This window comes from Mustela putorius, unplaced genomic scaffold (assembly GCF_011764305.1).
Source record: "Mustela putorius furo isolate JIRA1106 unplaced genomic scaffold, ASM1176430v1.1 tig00000578_pilon_pilon_pilon, whole genome shotgun sequence".
NCBI lineage: Eukaryota > Metazoa > Chordata > Mammalia > Carnivora > Mustelidae > Mustela > Mustela putorius.
In genome coordinates, this window is record NW_025421422.1 from 1,375,828 (window position 1) to 1,391,814 (window position 15,987).

Genomic DNA, 15,987 nt, shown 5'->3' on the forward strand with positions numbered 1-15,987 from the left:
GGCTCTAGAGGGGCGGGGCGGAGATGCGAGAAAGGAGGTGGGATTTTCAGGGCATCCAAAGGGTGGAAGTATATTTCCTGGCCTGACCGACCTCCCTACTGCGCCCTCTAGGTGTGGACGACGCCGAGCCACGTTAACAGGCGTGGTCTATTTTGCCAGCCTGAGATTCAAAAGCTGTAAAATGGGGATATAGGACTAGCTCACTGGTCGTCGTGAGGAATAGCGTGAGGCTGTAGTGGGGCCGGGACCTGGCCTGCCAGCGGGAATAATGAAAGTCAAGACGGCCCCTGTATCTTTGCGGTCCTTTAGTATAAGCACCGTCGTGGGCACAGAGCAGTTGCCTTCTCTGGAGCTTGATAGAGTGAGTGCAGGAACGAACGGGAAAGCTCTAGAGGTCCCAGGTATTCCCTCCAGGAAATCTTTCCCTTCTCTTCTTTTCCAACCAGCTGGTTAATACATTCATTCATCTTCTGATCTAATAGATGTGTAGGGAGTGCCTGCTGTGTGCTAGGCTCAAGGGACACAATGAAGGAAGCAGATACCTGCCCTCCAGGAAATCCCTTGGCTGCCTTGGGACTCTGTAAGCACAGAGGCTATGCCGTTCCCATGTCAGCTCTGCCACTTATAGCTGTGGGCCTCAGGCAAGCCACTGCATCTCTGGAAGCCTCGGTTTCCTCTTTTGCAAAATTGTTGAGGATCCAGTGAGATAAAATATGTAAGCTGTTCCAACTGTACCTGCCACACCGCAGGTGCTTAGGAGGTGTTAGCTGTCAATGTTCGCTTATGTTCTTTCTCATTCTCCTCCATGTGATGGAAAGATTCAAGAGGCGATTGTTAGAATTCCCCTGGACTTCTAGTCAAAGATATGGATCTAACTTCCTATCGTTATTAACGAATCAAGAACCTACCTACAGGAAGCCAATTAATGGCCATCTTCATGAGACAGGCACTGTGACTTCATGGTCTCTGTATCCCCACTGACATGCAGTGTCACCGTGCCTGACACACCGTATGTACTCAGGAAAGAAATTAGAAGGTGAGGTTTCATGCAAGACATGACTGAGGGGAGAGAGTTTAGCAGACTAAGAGCTCCACCAGGGAGCAGAGTGAAGACAAACAAGGAGACAAGATAAACCCTTTTGAGTCTGGGCCTGGAAATGTATATGTTTCTGTTTATAGGTCAAAATCAAAGATAGGAGGAGGCTTGGCTTTTCTGTAGTTCTCTCCCTAGCTTTACAGCCGATGTGGCGGAGCTGCGGTTATTCTCATCACCAGGGACTGAGGTTCGTGGACTTGTTTCACCAAATGGCCCCGCAGTGTAGCTTCTGGAGAGGGGGGCCTTGTGGACTGCGGTGGGGTCACTAACAGTACAGGCTTTGATCACATGATCAGAGTGCACATGCCCAACAACAGGACAGTGGTCATCACGTAACAGACGTCATAGGATGTCCTGAGATCCTAGCATCACTCCTGTGATCCTGTCAAAGACGCAGGAATCATGAAGATATCTAAGACAAATCCAAATAAAGAGATACTCTAACAAACTGGCCTGTGATCTTCAAAGGTGCCCAAGTCATGAAAATCAAAGACAGACCCTGGAAGTGCTCCAGACAGAAGGAGTCTAAGGACACATGACAGCTAAATGCAACACATGATTCTGAACTAGACCTTTTTGCTATAAAGGAAGTTATGGGGATGACTGGCAAAATTTAAATGTGGTCTGAGGTTTCCATGGTAGTGATGTGTCGATGTTAATCTTCTGATTCTGCTGGGTGTCCTGTGGTTACATTGGAAAATATTTTCGTTTGCTGGAAATATTTGCCGGGGGTGGGGTGGGGTGGGTGATAGGGCATCAAGTAGGCAGCTTAGTCTCAAATTATTAAGGGGAAAAAGAGATTCTCTTTGTACTTAGAATTTTTTTTAAAGATTTTATTTATTTGAGACGGGAGGGAGCACAAGCCAGGGGAGGGGCAGAGGAAGGAGGAGAAGCAAGAAGCAGACTCCCTCCTGAGGGCAGAGCCTGATGTAAGACTCAATCTCAGGACCCTGTGATCATGACTTGAGCGAAAGCAGAGGGTTAACAACTGAACCACCCAGCCGCCCCTAGAATTATTTTTTTTTAATGAAGTTATTGGAGTAAAACCTCAGGGATCCAAGTCATTTTGCTCCTTCCGTGATGTAGGTAGCTTCACCTCACTGCACCTCAGTTTCTCCACCTGCAAAATGGGGATTATGACAGTAGTTCTCTAAAAGGGGGGGGGGTTGGCTGAGGAATGGATCTATAGATGCCGGCCATAGGGCCATAGTACGACTAGTAAGAGCTTAGTAAATGATTATGGCTGTTTACATTTGAAAGACCCAACCTCACACCTCTGCATGGGAGGGCTCTCAGCCTCAAACATCAGTGGTTTCTCAGGTCTCTGGGTTCAAAGGCTCGGTCTCCTTCTTTGAGCAAGGGGAGAGGCAACCAGAGAGGTAGATGCCTGATTTCATATCTGTACATCACGATCTTCAGCCACTGCCTCCCAAAAACACCTTGCTTTGGGACTGGGGGACACCCAGGCCCGTGTCTAGATTCCCAATGAGGTGCTCAGGCATGTAACACTCCCAGAAGGGTTGCCAGGCAACAAGGCTCCTCAGCAGGAGCCTGATAGGGCCCTGGACACTTGTCACACGAAACAGTGGAGGGGGCTGTGCCACAAGGGGCATGCACAGGCATGCACAGCGGGTTGAAGGTCAGAGCCAGGCCTGAAACCCAGGAGCTCAGATGTCCAGATGGGTGCTCCCTTTGCTGCCCCATGCCTGGGGCACCCACACCATTTCTGCCAACTTACCCGAGCTACTACATAGAGGGTGAGGCCTGTCTGTTCGAGGTTTTAGGCACCAACACCCTGTACACATCAGCTCTTGGATTCTGCAAACTTCTCCAGGAGTTTATGTTTCCCAAGTCCATGGCCCTCATCACCCCCTTCCACAGCCTATAATGCCCTAACGTCCTGTTTCCATACTGACTTCCAAAGATTGATTGGCCGCCGGGGGTGGGGGGGGGTGGAATCCTTCCTTAGTTACAACTTTAAATAGGTTGGTACCATAGAAACAATCCACCAGTAGCATTTCAAGGCTGATATATTTAAAGTCTCGCACAAGTACCTTTTCTAGGACAGTGACATTATACAGTTGCACATGGGTTATTCTTAGTTCAGATTTTGTCACAAAAATATAGAGTGTGTCCTGAACTGGGGAGGACTGGCAATCCAGATGAGCTGAGATTAGCAAATCTGGTTTCCCTTGAAATGTTTCGTACAGATGGTTGATACCTTACTTATCTCTCAAGATTTGTGAAGACTATTCCGGCACCCAAGGATCCACAGGCCTGGGAGTCATCTGCAGGGTGAGCACACTCATGAGCGCACGGGGGAGGGGAGGAACCTCAGCCTTCATCACTCATTCATTCACTGGTTCCTTCGCTCATTCACAAATATTTCCTTTGCTCCTCTGCATGACCTATCGCAATGTACTATAGTACCTCCAGACTTTGCGGCTTAGGGCAACAGTGAGTGTGATCTCACATGGTCTCTGTGGGCAGGAATTCAAGAGTGGCTTAGCTGCCTGACTCAGGTGCTGCTACAAAACTTGGGATCTCTCTGGGGGTTGTGGTCGAGAGGTCAGCTAGGACTGCGGTTCCCTGCAGGCTCCACCAAAGCTGGCTGATCCACCTCCGAGGCGATTCGCTCAAACAGTGGGGCAGGCTAGTGCTGGCTGTTGGCAGGAGGCCTCCGGAACGTGCCATGTGAACCTCTACTTCTGGCTGCCAAGTGTCCTCATGACATATGACTGGAGTTGCCTGAGCATGAGTGACTAAGGGAGAAGCAAGGCAGGGGCACCTGGGTGTCTCAGCCAGTTAAGCGTCCGACTCTTGGCTTCAGCTCAGGTCGTGATCCCAGGGTCGTGGGATCGAGCTCCGTTTCAGGCTCCTTGCTGTTGGGGGGGTGGCTGTCAGCTTAAGATTCTTTCTCTCCCTCTCCCTCTGCCTCTGCCCGTAGCCTGCTCACGCACACACACACATTTCTCTCTCTCAAAAAAAAAGAGGAACAAGGTTGAAGCCACAACAAAGGAAGTCACACACTGCTGTGTCCTTAGTATCCTCTCAGTTACATGGCCAGCCCTATTGAGGCCTGTCAGACTTAGCAAGCAAAAAATACAGGATTCCCAGTTAAACTGGAGTTTCACATAACACCAAATAAGTTTTTAGTGTAAGTATGTTCCATGAAATATTGTAAAAGACTGAAAAATTACTGTTTTATCTGAAACTCAGATTTAACCATGAAACCTGTATTAACCTAGAACCCTATCCCTGTTCAGTGGAAAAGGACAGCATACAAAAGGGGCTTGAGTCCTTGGAGGTGAGGATTATTGGGGGGCGCTTGGCCACTGGCTCTCCCAGCCCATGACGGGCTAGGCCTGGCCGGTGCGGGGTGGTAAATGGGGGGCCATGGGGAATAATGGTTCTTGCATTCATATAGTATATGGACCAGTAAGACCGAATTGAATCCAGTAAGACCAACCTGAATCAAATCACCAGGTACATCAGTGCAAGACCTTGACCATGAGTAAGGGCTTCAAAGGGAAGTTACCAGAGCTTGAGATGGGGATGTTCTTCCCCTCAGACACACCATTTATGTATCTTAGATTAAGCTTTTGCATGTGATTTTGTGCGTGCACATGCAGGGGTGGGGAGCATTTGGAAGGGTCTGCCACTGAAAGGGGACAGAACTCTGAGAACACACATACAGTCACGCCTATGCACAAAATGGTGAAAATGCAACCAGGCCTGTGGTCTGTGGGCTAGTTAAGAGCGCTGCATTATGGTCAGTTTCCTGGTTCTTATAGGACACAACAGTTGGTCCAAGATGTCAGAGCTGGGGGAAGCTGTGTGAAGGATCCACGGGGTCCTGGGTTGCACCTTTGCAACCTCATAGGAGTCTATCATTATTTTGAAACAAGAAGGCAATACAACAGCCCATTAAAAATACCAACTGTTACCATGGAAACAAGGTCAGATCAGAATAATCCACACTTGTGAATGGGTTTAAGCTGGTGGAGGTGGTGGAGGGTACTTGGTCAGGAGCACTTGGTCAGGAATTAAGAGTGCCCCTAGTGGGTGGAGCGAGGGCTTTCACCCAAAGGAATGGGATTCTTTGTTCATTGTCCTCAAAAATGTTCCCTGAGAAGAGAGAATGAGGACGGGGGTAAAGAGATGTGTTCTTGGTTCTCAGCCCAGATGTGGGGCTTCGGGAGGCCTGGAATAGCTCCCTCCATGGGAAGAACTGTCCCTGCTCCCAAGGCAAAGTGTGGGCAACCAAAAACGCCTGGGTTTCTGGACAACTGAGCCTTTTGGGGATCTAGAGTCACTGTGCTTTCAATAGTAAAGGAAAGAGAGGTCTTTAGTCTGTACCTACTGAAGAAAGGGAACATTTGGCTAACGTCGTATTTCCCAGAGAGAAATCTCATAATCTGAGGAATTCCTACATTATTCGACAACCTCACAGGATGCGAGAAACTGGCTTGGATGATGGCCGTGGACAGCTATGCTGTCCCAAGACGGCCACAACGACCTCCCTCACCCACCTGGACTTCTGCGTTGTGACTTTGCCGCTCCACCTCCAAGAGGGGGAACTTCTCTATTCTCTTGAACGTGGTGGGCAGGTGCCCTAGGCCTAGGACAAAATCAGTGGCAGTGACTCTGGGCCAGGCACATCCCTCAATGGACTGGCTCTTCTGTTGCTTCCAGCCTCCGGCAACACCTACTCTGGGAGAAGCCAGCCACCACTGAAGAAGTCTGGCTGGCCTGCAACCACCATGCCGTCAGGAAGCCCCAGCTTACCACGTGGACAAGGCCATGCAACAGAGAAATGCAGGAAAGTCTCGTGATGCTCCAACCACCCAGGCCCAGGCAGTAACCACACAGCCAGGAAGTTGGCCTGACTCCAAAATCTATGCTCCAAACCACTAGGAAACTGAAAAGCCTGGCTTTTTTTGCCTTTGCCTTCTCAAAGCCTTGAAGCAAGGGACTGTGGATAAAACACTTTAACCCTTAAAGACATAAAACTGCTCTGGGCCCTGCTGGTCCCTCAGCATTTGCAGACCACAGAGCAAACTTAGCAGGCTGGTACCATTCACATCCTGCATGTGCCAAAGCAAACAATGACCCTCTACCAGTTCTTGGGAGAGGATCTCTAAGCCCTTGGGATATCCTGTCTAAAAAGTTTGCATACCAGGGACCCTGGGGCACACCAGACCTGATGCTCCATGCTAACAATGTGATTTATAGTGGGGCCCGGGATCAGGCCAGATCACTTGACCTCTGCAGGGCCGGAGACAGAGTAATTGAGATCAGTCATACAGGTGCCCCGTGCCTACAACTGATGTCCAATAAATCGCCACACAGCAAGGCTCAGGCAAGCTTTGCTGATGGAATGCTTGTTGCCTGTCGTGACCAGTAGAATTAAGAGTGCCTGTAAGCCTCCACTGGGTGAGGATCCCTGAAGTTTAATCTCCCTGTACCAGCCCTGTGCACCTTTTTCTTTTGCAGACTTCAATCTGCATCTTTTCATGGTAATGAACTTGACTTTGAGTCCAGTAGTTTGTCTGAGAGTTCCTCTAGCAAGCAGCCTCAGGGGACCTGACACAGGAACTCAGGGCGCCTGATGAGCACCCGAGATGGGAACCTTGTTCGTCTGTCATCAATCCACTCAACAAAAATCCAATATGGAGAAAAAATAAATCCGTTCATTCCATAAAGTCAAGCATAGACAAATGAGTCTCTGTTCACTTTATTCAAATAATTTTTTTTTCTCTGAATCTGAGTAAAACTGAGGAAGAATCAAAGAAAACCTCATATATTAAATTCTTAAATAGATTCTTTGAATTGAAAAGTGAGGGTCAAATAGGAGAGGTACAGGTGTGGGCCTTGTCCCCGCAAACAAAGCCACCAAGGCGGTCCTGCAAATGAAGAAAAATGGCAAATCCATTTCTTAAAAAAAAGTTCTTGAGGGAAAAGATTAAAAAATACCTAGGTTTCAAAAGCCAGACTACCGCCCACCCTTCCGCTCTCTGCCCCTGAGTGGGTGGGGGGGGCTTCCAAAGCTAGAGAGTCTCCAGGGAAGTTTTCAGTGAGGCAGCTTTTGCAAACATACGCAAATACATTCCTCAGTAGCGGTCCTGTTTGGGCGATTAATAGCAAGCAATATGCTTGGATTAGAGGTCCGATTTCCACTCGAATGCCAAGTGTCTGCTCCTCTCAGCAACAATCTGCAGAGATCTGAACAGGGAGACAACTGTGTTAGGCTCAAAGTCAGACAGACGTTTCCTATTATGTGTGACTAGGAACATATGGCCTTTGTGCATATTCACAGAATGGGGTTTTCAGGGCACCCCAGATGGCCAGAGAGAGTTTAAATTTAAAAGCATTCTTGGGGTTCTCACCTGCATCCCAACCTGTATCCATCCCAGCCTGTATCCGCCTGACCTCAAACACAGACTCTTTCTACTTATGAAGGGAAAGTGGCGATGATTACATCATAAACACCAGTGGGTTTTTGGAGGGGAGGGAAGGATGGGCATTTGTTTCCGGCCAGCTGACTACCAGGGACACTGAAGTGCCCTGTGTATGGTATCTCATTTAAGGAGTACAGTGGGAAATATATCAGGCTTTTGTCAGCAGGCAGGTTCAAAATTCTGCTAAAGAATCTGCGGAATGAGAACGAGGGGAAGATGTCAGGGAGGCTCATGGAGATAGGAGGCTTTCCATAGGAGGCTTCTTGCCTCGGGGATGGGGCAGAACCCTGGGATCTCAGCACCACCCAAGACGGGATCCCCGAAGAAGCAAGGGCCTGAGGCTGGTGCAAAGTGGATTAAAAAAAAAAAGGGAAGGAAGGAAGGCAGGCAGGAAGGAAGGAGGGGGAGGGAGGAAGGAAACTAGAAAATATACCGATTATTTAAAAATGAGATTGGGAGACTAAAAATAGAGCCCAGGCTGGAAGCTTCTTCATAGTCTAGAGCAAAAGGGAGAACACCCATGCGAGTTGCTCGTAACCTCTCTGTGGGGTCACGGACACAGAGGAAGTTCACTTCCTGGGGCCTTAACTCCATGCCCACATGCACAGTGCAGGCGCATGGCCTCCTGGATTCCCAGGCGCCCACCTGGTCCAGCTCACTTCCTCTCTCGGCTCCCTGTGCAGCCCCCGACCCCATTCCCCTTCTCTGGTGTCACAAACGGAGGCTGGGAGAAGGTCAATTTGAAGTAGGTTCCTAAATCTTTGACTTCCCAAGGTCAGAACGTGTCCTCCTACCACTGCACAAGTTAACGAGTGGATAGACATGCCTTCAAATTGTTCCTCAAAAGCCAACTCTGGAAAAAGATGCCCGGGGAAGGAGGAAATGCTGCCATGTGCTGGCTGTGTGGTCTTGGGCAAGACCGGCCCCCCTCTGGGTTCTAGCTTCCTTCTGTGTCAGCAGCCATCCCAGGGATCCTCGGGGTTAAAGGAGTAACCCAGGAGCACCACTTGGTCCAAAGCCCTGGGGGTTATTCTTAGACCAGACCTGCCTGGAGCTTTTCTTAGGACATTAATTGCTTTGAGCCAACTCGATTCTGTTTATAGAAGCAGGATAAACAGACAACATTCTGTGCCAAAATGTCTAGAACTCCCCCTCCCCATCACATGGGTCCCTGGTGCCCCCTCCCCAAGGTACAAACCTTTTTCTGGTTGGTTCTGCAATGATCCCGGCCCCCACCTGATCCAGAGCTAGGAGACTAAGCTGTGATTCTATAAATAGCTCCCCAGCTTGTTGCCATGGAAACCCCCCTTGGGGCTAGGTCAGCCCACCTTGGTGGACACTCCTCCCCAGGGAGGCTCTGGAAGGGCAAGCTTTTCAGCAGAGTCCCTCCTGGGCTTCGAGGGCATTGGCAGGGAGGTGAGGGGACAGAAGGGAAGTCTGCAGGCCTACCTGGAAATCATGAGCTTCCTAAGTGGGAGGAGGTGGTGTTCTGGTTCACCTGGAGGAAGACAACACACAGAGGAAGGGGTCACAGCCAGCTTGGGGGGCCAGGATCTCACTGCCCTGAGGCTGAGCCTCAACATCACGGGGGGCAGGCACGTACTGCTCATGGGGTATTTACTGCACACCTACTACCAGCCAGGTGCTGGGGGTGCTGTGAACATGACCAACCTGGTCCTACTCTGCAGCTTCTATGCCAGCGGGCAGGGCCTTTACAAACACATATGCAGATGATGTCCCCTCTACATCCAGGCAACATAATGGGCTGATATGAGTGACTTCGAGGTCCAGGAAAGGCCACTATTAGGGGATGACATTTAAGCTGTAGCATAATGAAAAATAAAACATATGCTCTTTGTCCTGCGGTTCCTGGCACACAGCTCCTAAAACCCTAGAAACTCCGGAGTGATAACAAGCAGCTTTTGTATGTTAATGAGATGACAGGTGTCTGGCTTCAGGATGGGCGCTGGTGGCTTAGAAAGACCAAAGCATGACTCTGGGAGGGGACAGGAGCTAGAAAGCAGGTTAATACCAATGATTTAATCAACCATACCTACTTCACGAATGCTCCATAGAAACCCCTACATAATAGCTTCAGAAAACTTCCAGACTGGTGAGCACACAGGAAGTTCAGGAGGGTGGTATGCCCGAAGAGGGCCTGGGAGCTCCACACCCCTTATACCCTGTACCTTGCCCTGTATACCTCTTCACAGCTGCTCCAGGGTCATACCCTTTATAATAAACCACTGATCTAGCAAGTAGTGTTTTCCTGAGTCCTGTGAGTTGTTCTAGCAAATTCTTGACGTGGGAGGGAGTCATAGGAACCCCCAAATGTTAGTTGGCTGGGCAGAAGTGTGGGTAACCTGGGATCCCCACAGTGGTTGGCATCCGAGGTGCCGGCAGTCTTCTGGAACCGAGCCCTTAACCTGTGGGGTCTGACATGACCTCTGGGGGTCACTGTGCAAACAAATCCAGGTGGTGTCCGGAGAATCAGAACTCAGTTGCTGGGGTCAGGAAACACCCCATAATCCTAGATCTAAAAGATGCAAATGAGAAGCACACAAAGGTCTGGCCAGAAAAACATTCCCAGCAAAAGGAACAGCAAAGATCTGGAATGGGGTGCAGAGGGAGGAGGGTGTGTTTGGTGCCTCGAATGAATGAGGATTCTGTTTCGGCATTCACTGCAATTCTAACGTGTGAGCTGCTCTGTTTGGCTTGCTTACTTTCTTCCATCTCTTGGGTTTCAGGATGATTATTCCAGATGGCTAAAGAAGGGCCCGTGGAATGCACGTGCCGTCATGCATGGAACTGTTGCCTTAAGACTGTTTTCCAGTTTTTTGCACTACCATGAAGGAAGCCAGGTGCCCCATGGAGGACAGAGAGGGAGATGAAGGTAGAAAGCAGGGGCCCGATGCAGCTGGCAGGGCAGCTCTCTGGAGCGTGGCAGTGTTCGAGATGACAGTGCATATGCCTGACATTCCTCCACATTCATTTGTCCCCAAAAGAGCAAGAAACAGTCCCAGGCCAGCCAGAGATCTTGAGTACGCCACATACCGCGAGAGAACGTAAACGGCTCTGACTCTTCTTTACGACAATTTACCCTTCTGGGTCAAGAGTCTTAAAACTTAAAATGCCCTTCCACCCACCAATGCCGGTCCATAATGATGTCTTCTAGTGGAACGGGTCGGCAAAGCCCTCTACCCCATCCCATAGAAGAGAGGCAAAATCAAGATGAAGTACATGTGCCATCATTCAGGACACTGCAGAAACTGGACACGATCTTAGGGCAACAGTAGCTCGTAATGCGTTCTACAGAACACTATGTCACCATCCCAAATGGCAACTGCGAAACCTGAAAGATGGGAAAACATGAGGAACACAAACCCAAGCAGCTCATTTGATAGAACTGCAAGGAATGTCAAGTGTCTATTCAGGTAGGCAAAAAAGGATACTCTGCAAAAATGAAAAGGCATTTCGGGGGGCAACTACTTCTCCCCACCCCCACTTCTGTGTGTGGTTCCTGTTACATCATCTTTTTGGTTAAAGCAGGCAATAAATTAGTGCTGACTAATCCTGGCAACATTTTTTTTCACAGCGGCAAGAAGATATGTTGGGTCTCAGACTCCCAAAAGGGGAGCATGAAGCCATCCCCAAAGAACTAGGATGGGCCCAAAAGGCAAGGACCCCAGATAACGAGCACTCTAATTATTAAACTGGAGACTGGCACCCTTTCTCTCCCAATTTAAAACAGAAAACAATACACACAAACTAAGACCCCTCATTTAAAGGGGGGCTATCATGTCAGTGAAGGGAGCAGTCCTTCTTGACATGATCCCCAGACTGCACGCCTCGGACATACCAAGGATGTGTGGGAGGCACAGCCAGGGAGGTGGGTGCAGGGATGCAGGGGTATTTCTAGGTCTACACTCGTGGGAATACCTACACCACGTGACCCTTATGGTTCTCGATTTTTGGTTGACTGATGAAAATTCTGGGCTGGGTCATGTTTGGGGACTGCCACTTTATATAAAACTGAATTTCAGGCTAGAGACAGAGAGCTTGACAGAAGCTCCAACTGCTCTCAAGCCAGGAGACAAGGTGATGGAAGGGCCACAAGCAGAAGGGCTGCGATTTGGCTCCAGCTGGATCAGACAGTTGGGAGGGCCTGTGGCCCGACCTACCCTCCCCCCAATCCAACTTTCTAACAAGAAAATGATCAGCCAGATTAGAAAGCAAAGTGTCCAAGCTAGTGCAAGCGAGTGCAACAGTCCAATGAATAGATTTCAGAATTCCCCTTGGGGTTTCTAACCTGAAAATATCCTTTCAGATTGGCTGGTGTTTTATAGTCTCCTTTCAAGACCTAGGAAAGAAAAACGAAGTATTTCTATCATGGAAATGATTAAAAAAAATTTTTTTTTAAATAAAATTCACCCTGTCACCTCCACCTTCTCACCCACCCATTTACCACCCACAAATCTATCCATCTACCCACTCACCCATCCCACCTATACATTCATCCTTCCTCCTATCCCACCCACCTCTCCACCCACCCATCCAGCCACCCTCCTGTCCATACACATATCCACCCACCCATCCACCCACCCATCCACTCTCCTGTCCATCCACCCATCTACCCATTCATCACCTATTCACCCATCCATCCGTGCCTACACACACCCACCCACCCATCCACCCAACCAACAAACATTTACTGACCTCCTCTTATTTCAGGCATTATCCTAAACTCTGGAGGTACAATATTAAACAAACAATTAAAATTCCTTTTCTCCTAGAGCCTCCATTCTAGAGAGGAAGCCAGAGGATGCACAAGTAATAAGCACAAACAAAACTATATCAAACCACGGGAAGTACCAGGGAAAAAATAAAGGGATGTGTTCAGGAGTGACCAAGGGGCTTATTTTGAGCAGGTGGTCCCAAAGGACCTCTCAGAACAAGTGATCTTTGAGCCAAGCCCTCCAGTGTCAACACTGGAAAACCAGACAAGCCTAGCTCTGAAGGAAAAGCATGCCAGGAAGAGGTCACAGCTAGGGCAAAGAAAATCCCAGGCTTTTCCACCATATCTCCATATATAAGCACCACACAGACCAGCACTGTCCAATAGAATGTAATGTGAACGAACTATGTCATTTTAAATTGTCTAGTAGCCACATTAAAAAAAAACAACAACAAAAAAACGGACCCCCCAAAAGTGAATCAAGTGAAATAATTCCAGTTCTATCTTGTATCTGACCTGAGATATCTAAAATATTCATACTTAAACGTATAATTAATGTAAAAACTATTCAGGAGAAACTTGACATGCTGTCTTCGCTACCAGGAGCTCAAAATCCAATGTGCAGTGTACACTTAACAATGCCTCTCAACGTGGACCAGATATCACCCGTCACATCCTGGGGCCACAGGAGGTTACTGACTGGTAGCTGCAATGTGCAGTGTAAGTGCAGACAAGTTCATTAGTACCGGGGTCCTCCCAGCGTCCGTGTGTCCCAGATGGCCAGATCTGTTACAGGATCACCCGGTGTCTACAGCGAAGCACGTATGCACGCATGCGCAAAAACACGCACGTGGGTACACATGCGCAGAAACACACACGCAGGAACATACGCACGCATGCGCAGAAACACACATGCATGCACAGAAACACACACGCATGTGCATGTGCTGTTTTCAATGCAGGAACTTATTTTTGCAGTAATAGCAAAACTACCATAAAAACTAAACAAGTGTCGGGCAGCCGCCTGTGAAGAAACCAGGGACATTTCTCCTTTGAAACAAATTAAAAACAGACTCAGAGAGTAGATCTTGCTCATCAAAATCTTTAAATTTCTATACAATACACAAAGTCAGGCCTTACCGTGGGAGCTTCTGACCCACATCCTGGGACAAGCCAGGGGCTTCCCATCTTTTTATTTATTTACTTTTTAAAAAAATGTTTATTTATTTATTTTTTTAGAGAGAAAGTGTGTGAGAGCGAGCAGGGGAGGGGGAAAAGCAGAGAGAGAACCTTTAAGGGGACATCCTGCTGAGCAGAGAGCCCAACATGGGGCTCGATCTTACAACCCTGAGATCATGACCTGGGCCAAAATCAAGAGTCAGTGGCTAAACCTACTGAAGCACTCAGGCACCCTGGACCTCTCTGCCTTTTAAGAGACTTCAGAGCAGTTAGCTGCTGGGCCCCTAAGAACACAGGGTAAAGAGATTCCGTCACCGCGGTCCTCACCCTGGCCCAGCCACTGCAGGTGCGAAGAGCCTGCGGGATGGAGTTCAAGATCACGCCTGGCTGCTGTTTCTTCTTTTTAACCCAGTTAAATGATTTTTTAAAAATCATATAAAGATATATGCAATAAATACAAAAATATTATATGAAATACATCATGTGTACAGAAAAGTGTATGAAACACATTTAAGTAAAGCCTAAAGAATACTCTTAAAAAATAAACATAACAAATAATAAAGATTTAAAATAACTGAATAATAAAACATTGACCACATCCAGGTTGTGAATATTAACACTGTCAACACGGCCTGCACATCTACACTGCATCTCTGAGTATTTCCACAAACACATGTTTGCAAAATCTACAGACGTCAAGGGGGAGAGAAGCGCCCAGACCCACTTCAATCACAAGGGCAGAGCCGCCAAAGCTCCAAGTTAAGAGAGCCCACCTCTGTGGGAGAGGCGTTAAAGCCTTGTTAGCACCAATCAGAGTCTTTCTCCTTGAGTCACTGAAGAATCAAAGGGGAAGTGACAACAATTATGACTTTGTTCCTTGGCTTGTCAACATAAGAACTGTTTACTTTTTTGGACACCTGGGTGGCTCAGTCAGTTAAGCATCTGCCTTCAGCTCAGGTCAGCATCTTTGTGTCTTGGGACCAATCCCTGTGTCAGGCCCCCTCTTAGTGCTGTCTCTCTCTTTTTCTTGTTCTCTTTCTCTCAAATAAATAAATAAAATATTTAAAAAAAGAAAGAAAGAAAGAAAGGTTTACTTTCTAAAATCAGCAGTGTGTTTGGAAATGCTGAGTGTAGCCAGAATTAAGACTCTGGATCTTAATGGTGTGAGGGTTAGCAGGGCCTCAGGCCTGGGCCCCATGCTCAAATACTTTCACTAACTCAGTGCCTCTAAGGAAGTCACAACACCGCACCCAAAGGAGACTCGAAGCTGCATGACAGCAACATGTAAATAAGACCATGAACTTGCTAAATGTTCATTTATGCAGGATTAGCTGACTTTTAATGCTTTAAAAACATCTCATCTCAGTCGTTTTCCTTGACCACCTCAACTAAGGAGAGCTTAAAAAGTACTTGAAACTGCCCTGAGCTCACATTTGTCTGAGAAATCAACATTAAAATTTATGGGGGCAATAAAGGGACCAATAGTTAATTCATACTCTGTCTCAACAAAGACCTGATGAGCTTTACAGACACACAGCTAGGGACATAGTGGGAAAAGGGTGAAAAATCACAGAGAAATCAGATGAAATCAGTACACAAATGGACCCACTGTTAGATGTTCTAGTGTGAGACAGACTGGCTACCAACTGGTTTTGAGCTTCCTTGTGGCCCAAGCAAAAATGGAAATACAATACAGTTCCCCATGTCCCACCCCCACTGCAGGCCAAGAGTGCAGTATGCACGCACTTACCCGGTGTGTGTTGTTGACAACGATGGGGTCAGGGTTGCCGTAGTTGGGTGGGTTTGCATAGGGGTCATAGCCAAGCCGAGCCAGCATGGGGGCGATCTGGGCCATGTCCCTCACCACGTCCCCAGGGATGTGGCCGGTCCACTTGGAGAGGGCTTCCAGGTTCACAGGCTTGATGACCTGGTCTGTGGATCGTTCAATCCTGGGGAGAAAGAACAGGCTGGGCGGGGCACAGGGAGACCCTGATGGCACCTTCGGCAGCCAGACAGGCTGGGGGTACTGGGCCCCGGGGCAGCTGTGCCCCCCTCGATGTGAGGCTGTGGGCAAGTCACTTGGCTTCCTCATACCTCCTCTCTACATTGGGGATAAAAGCACGCAGCAAGAAGCCGGAAGACAGTATCAGGCGATGTGCACTTAAAATTCTGTTTCCTGGACTTCATGACTTTTTTAAAATAACATTTTATTTTTGTGGCTAAGAAGGATATTTTGTTCTTGAGAAAGAATTATAAAACATGAATGGTAAGGCTAAGAGTGGCCACGACTCCCAGCACCAGCTCCCTATAGGGACCTCGTCTTACCATTTGGGCGGCCCACCCTCTCAATCCGTTTTCTGTGCTTTATACAGGAGAGTGGCTAAGGGCAGACTCTGGGGCCAGACTGCCTGGGTTCAAATGCCAGCTGGACCGACACTGGCTGTGTAGTCTTAGAAAGCTACTTTACCTCTCTGAACCTCCTCTATTAGTCCTTGCTTACAAATGGGAATAATGGC

General features: G+C 48.3%; 1 protein-coding gene across 7 annotated transcripts in view; it reads right to left on the reverse strand.

The window, feature by feature from the left end:
* Nucleotides 1–6,817: 6,817 nt before the first annotated feature.
* The window catches only part of TPST2 (tyrosylprotein sulfotransferase 2), a 50,925-nt gene continuing 41,755 nt past the window's right edge, over nucleotides 6,818–15,987 (reverse strand). For 4 of the 7 annotated variants that reach the window (XM_045081494.1, XM_013063524.2, XM_013063525.2 and 1 more), the window contains 4 exons: nucleotides 15,222–15,438; nucleotides 11,867–11,917; nucleotides 9,007–9,055; nucleotides 6,818–7,321 (listed from right to left, as the gene is read on the reverse strand). In XM_045081494.1, the coding sequence (XP_044937429.1) occupies nucleotides 9,014–9,055; nucleotides 11,867–11,917; nucleotides 15,222–15,438 (310 nt within the window). In that variant the 3' untranslated portion in view covers nucleotides 6,818–7,321; nucleotides 9,007–9,013. Of the gene's footprint in view, nucleotides 7,322–9,006; nucleotides 9,056–11,866; nucleotides 11,918–12,273; nucleotides 12,304–15,221; nucleotides 15,439–15,987 lie in introns of those variants that run through there. The other 3 variants (XM_004766544.3, XR_006607170.1, XM_045081493.1) reach the window with 3 other exon arrangements.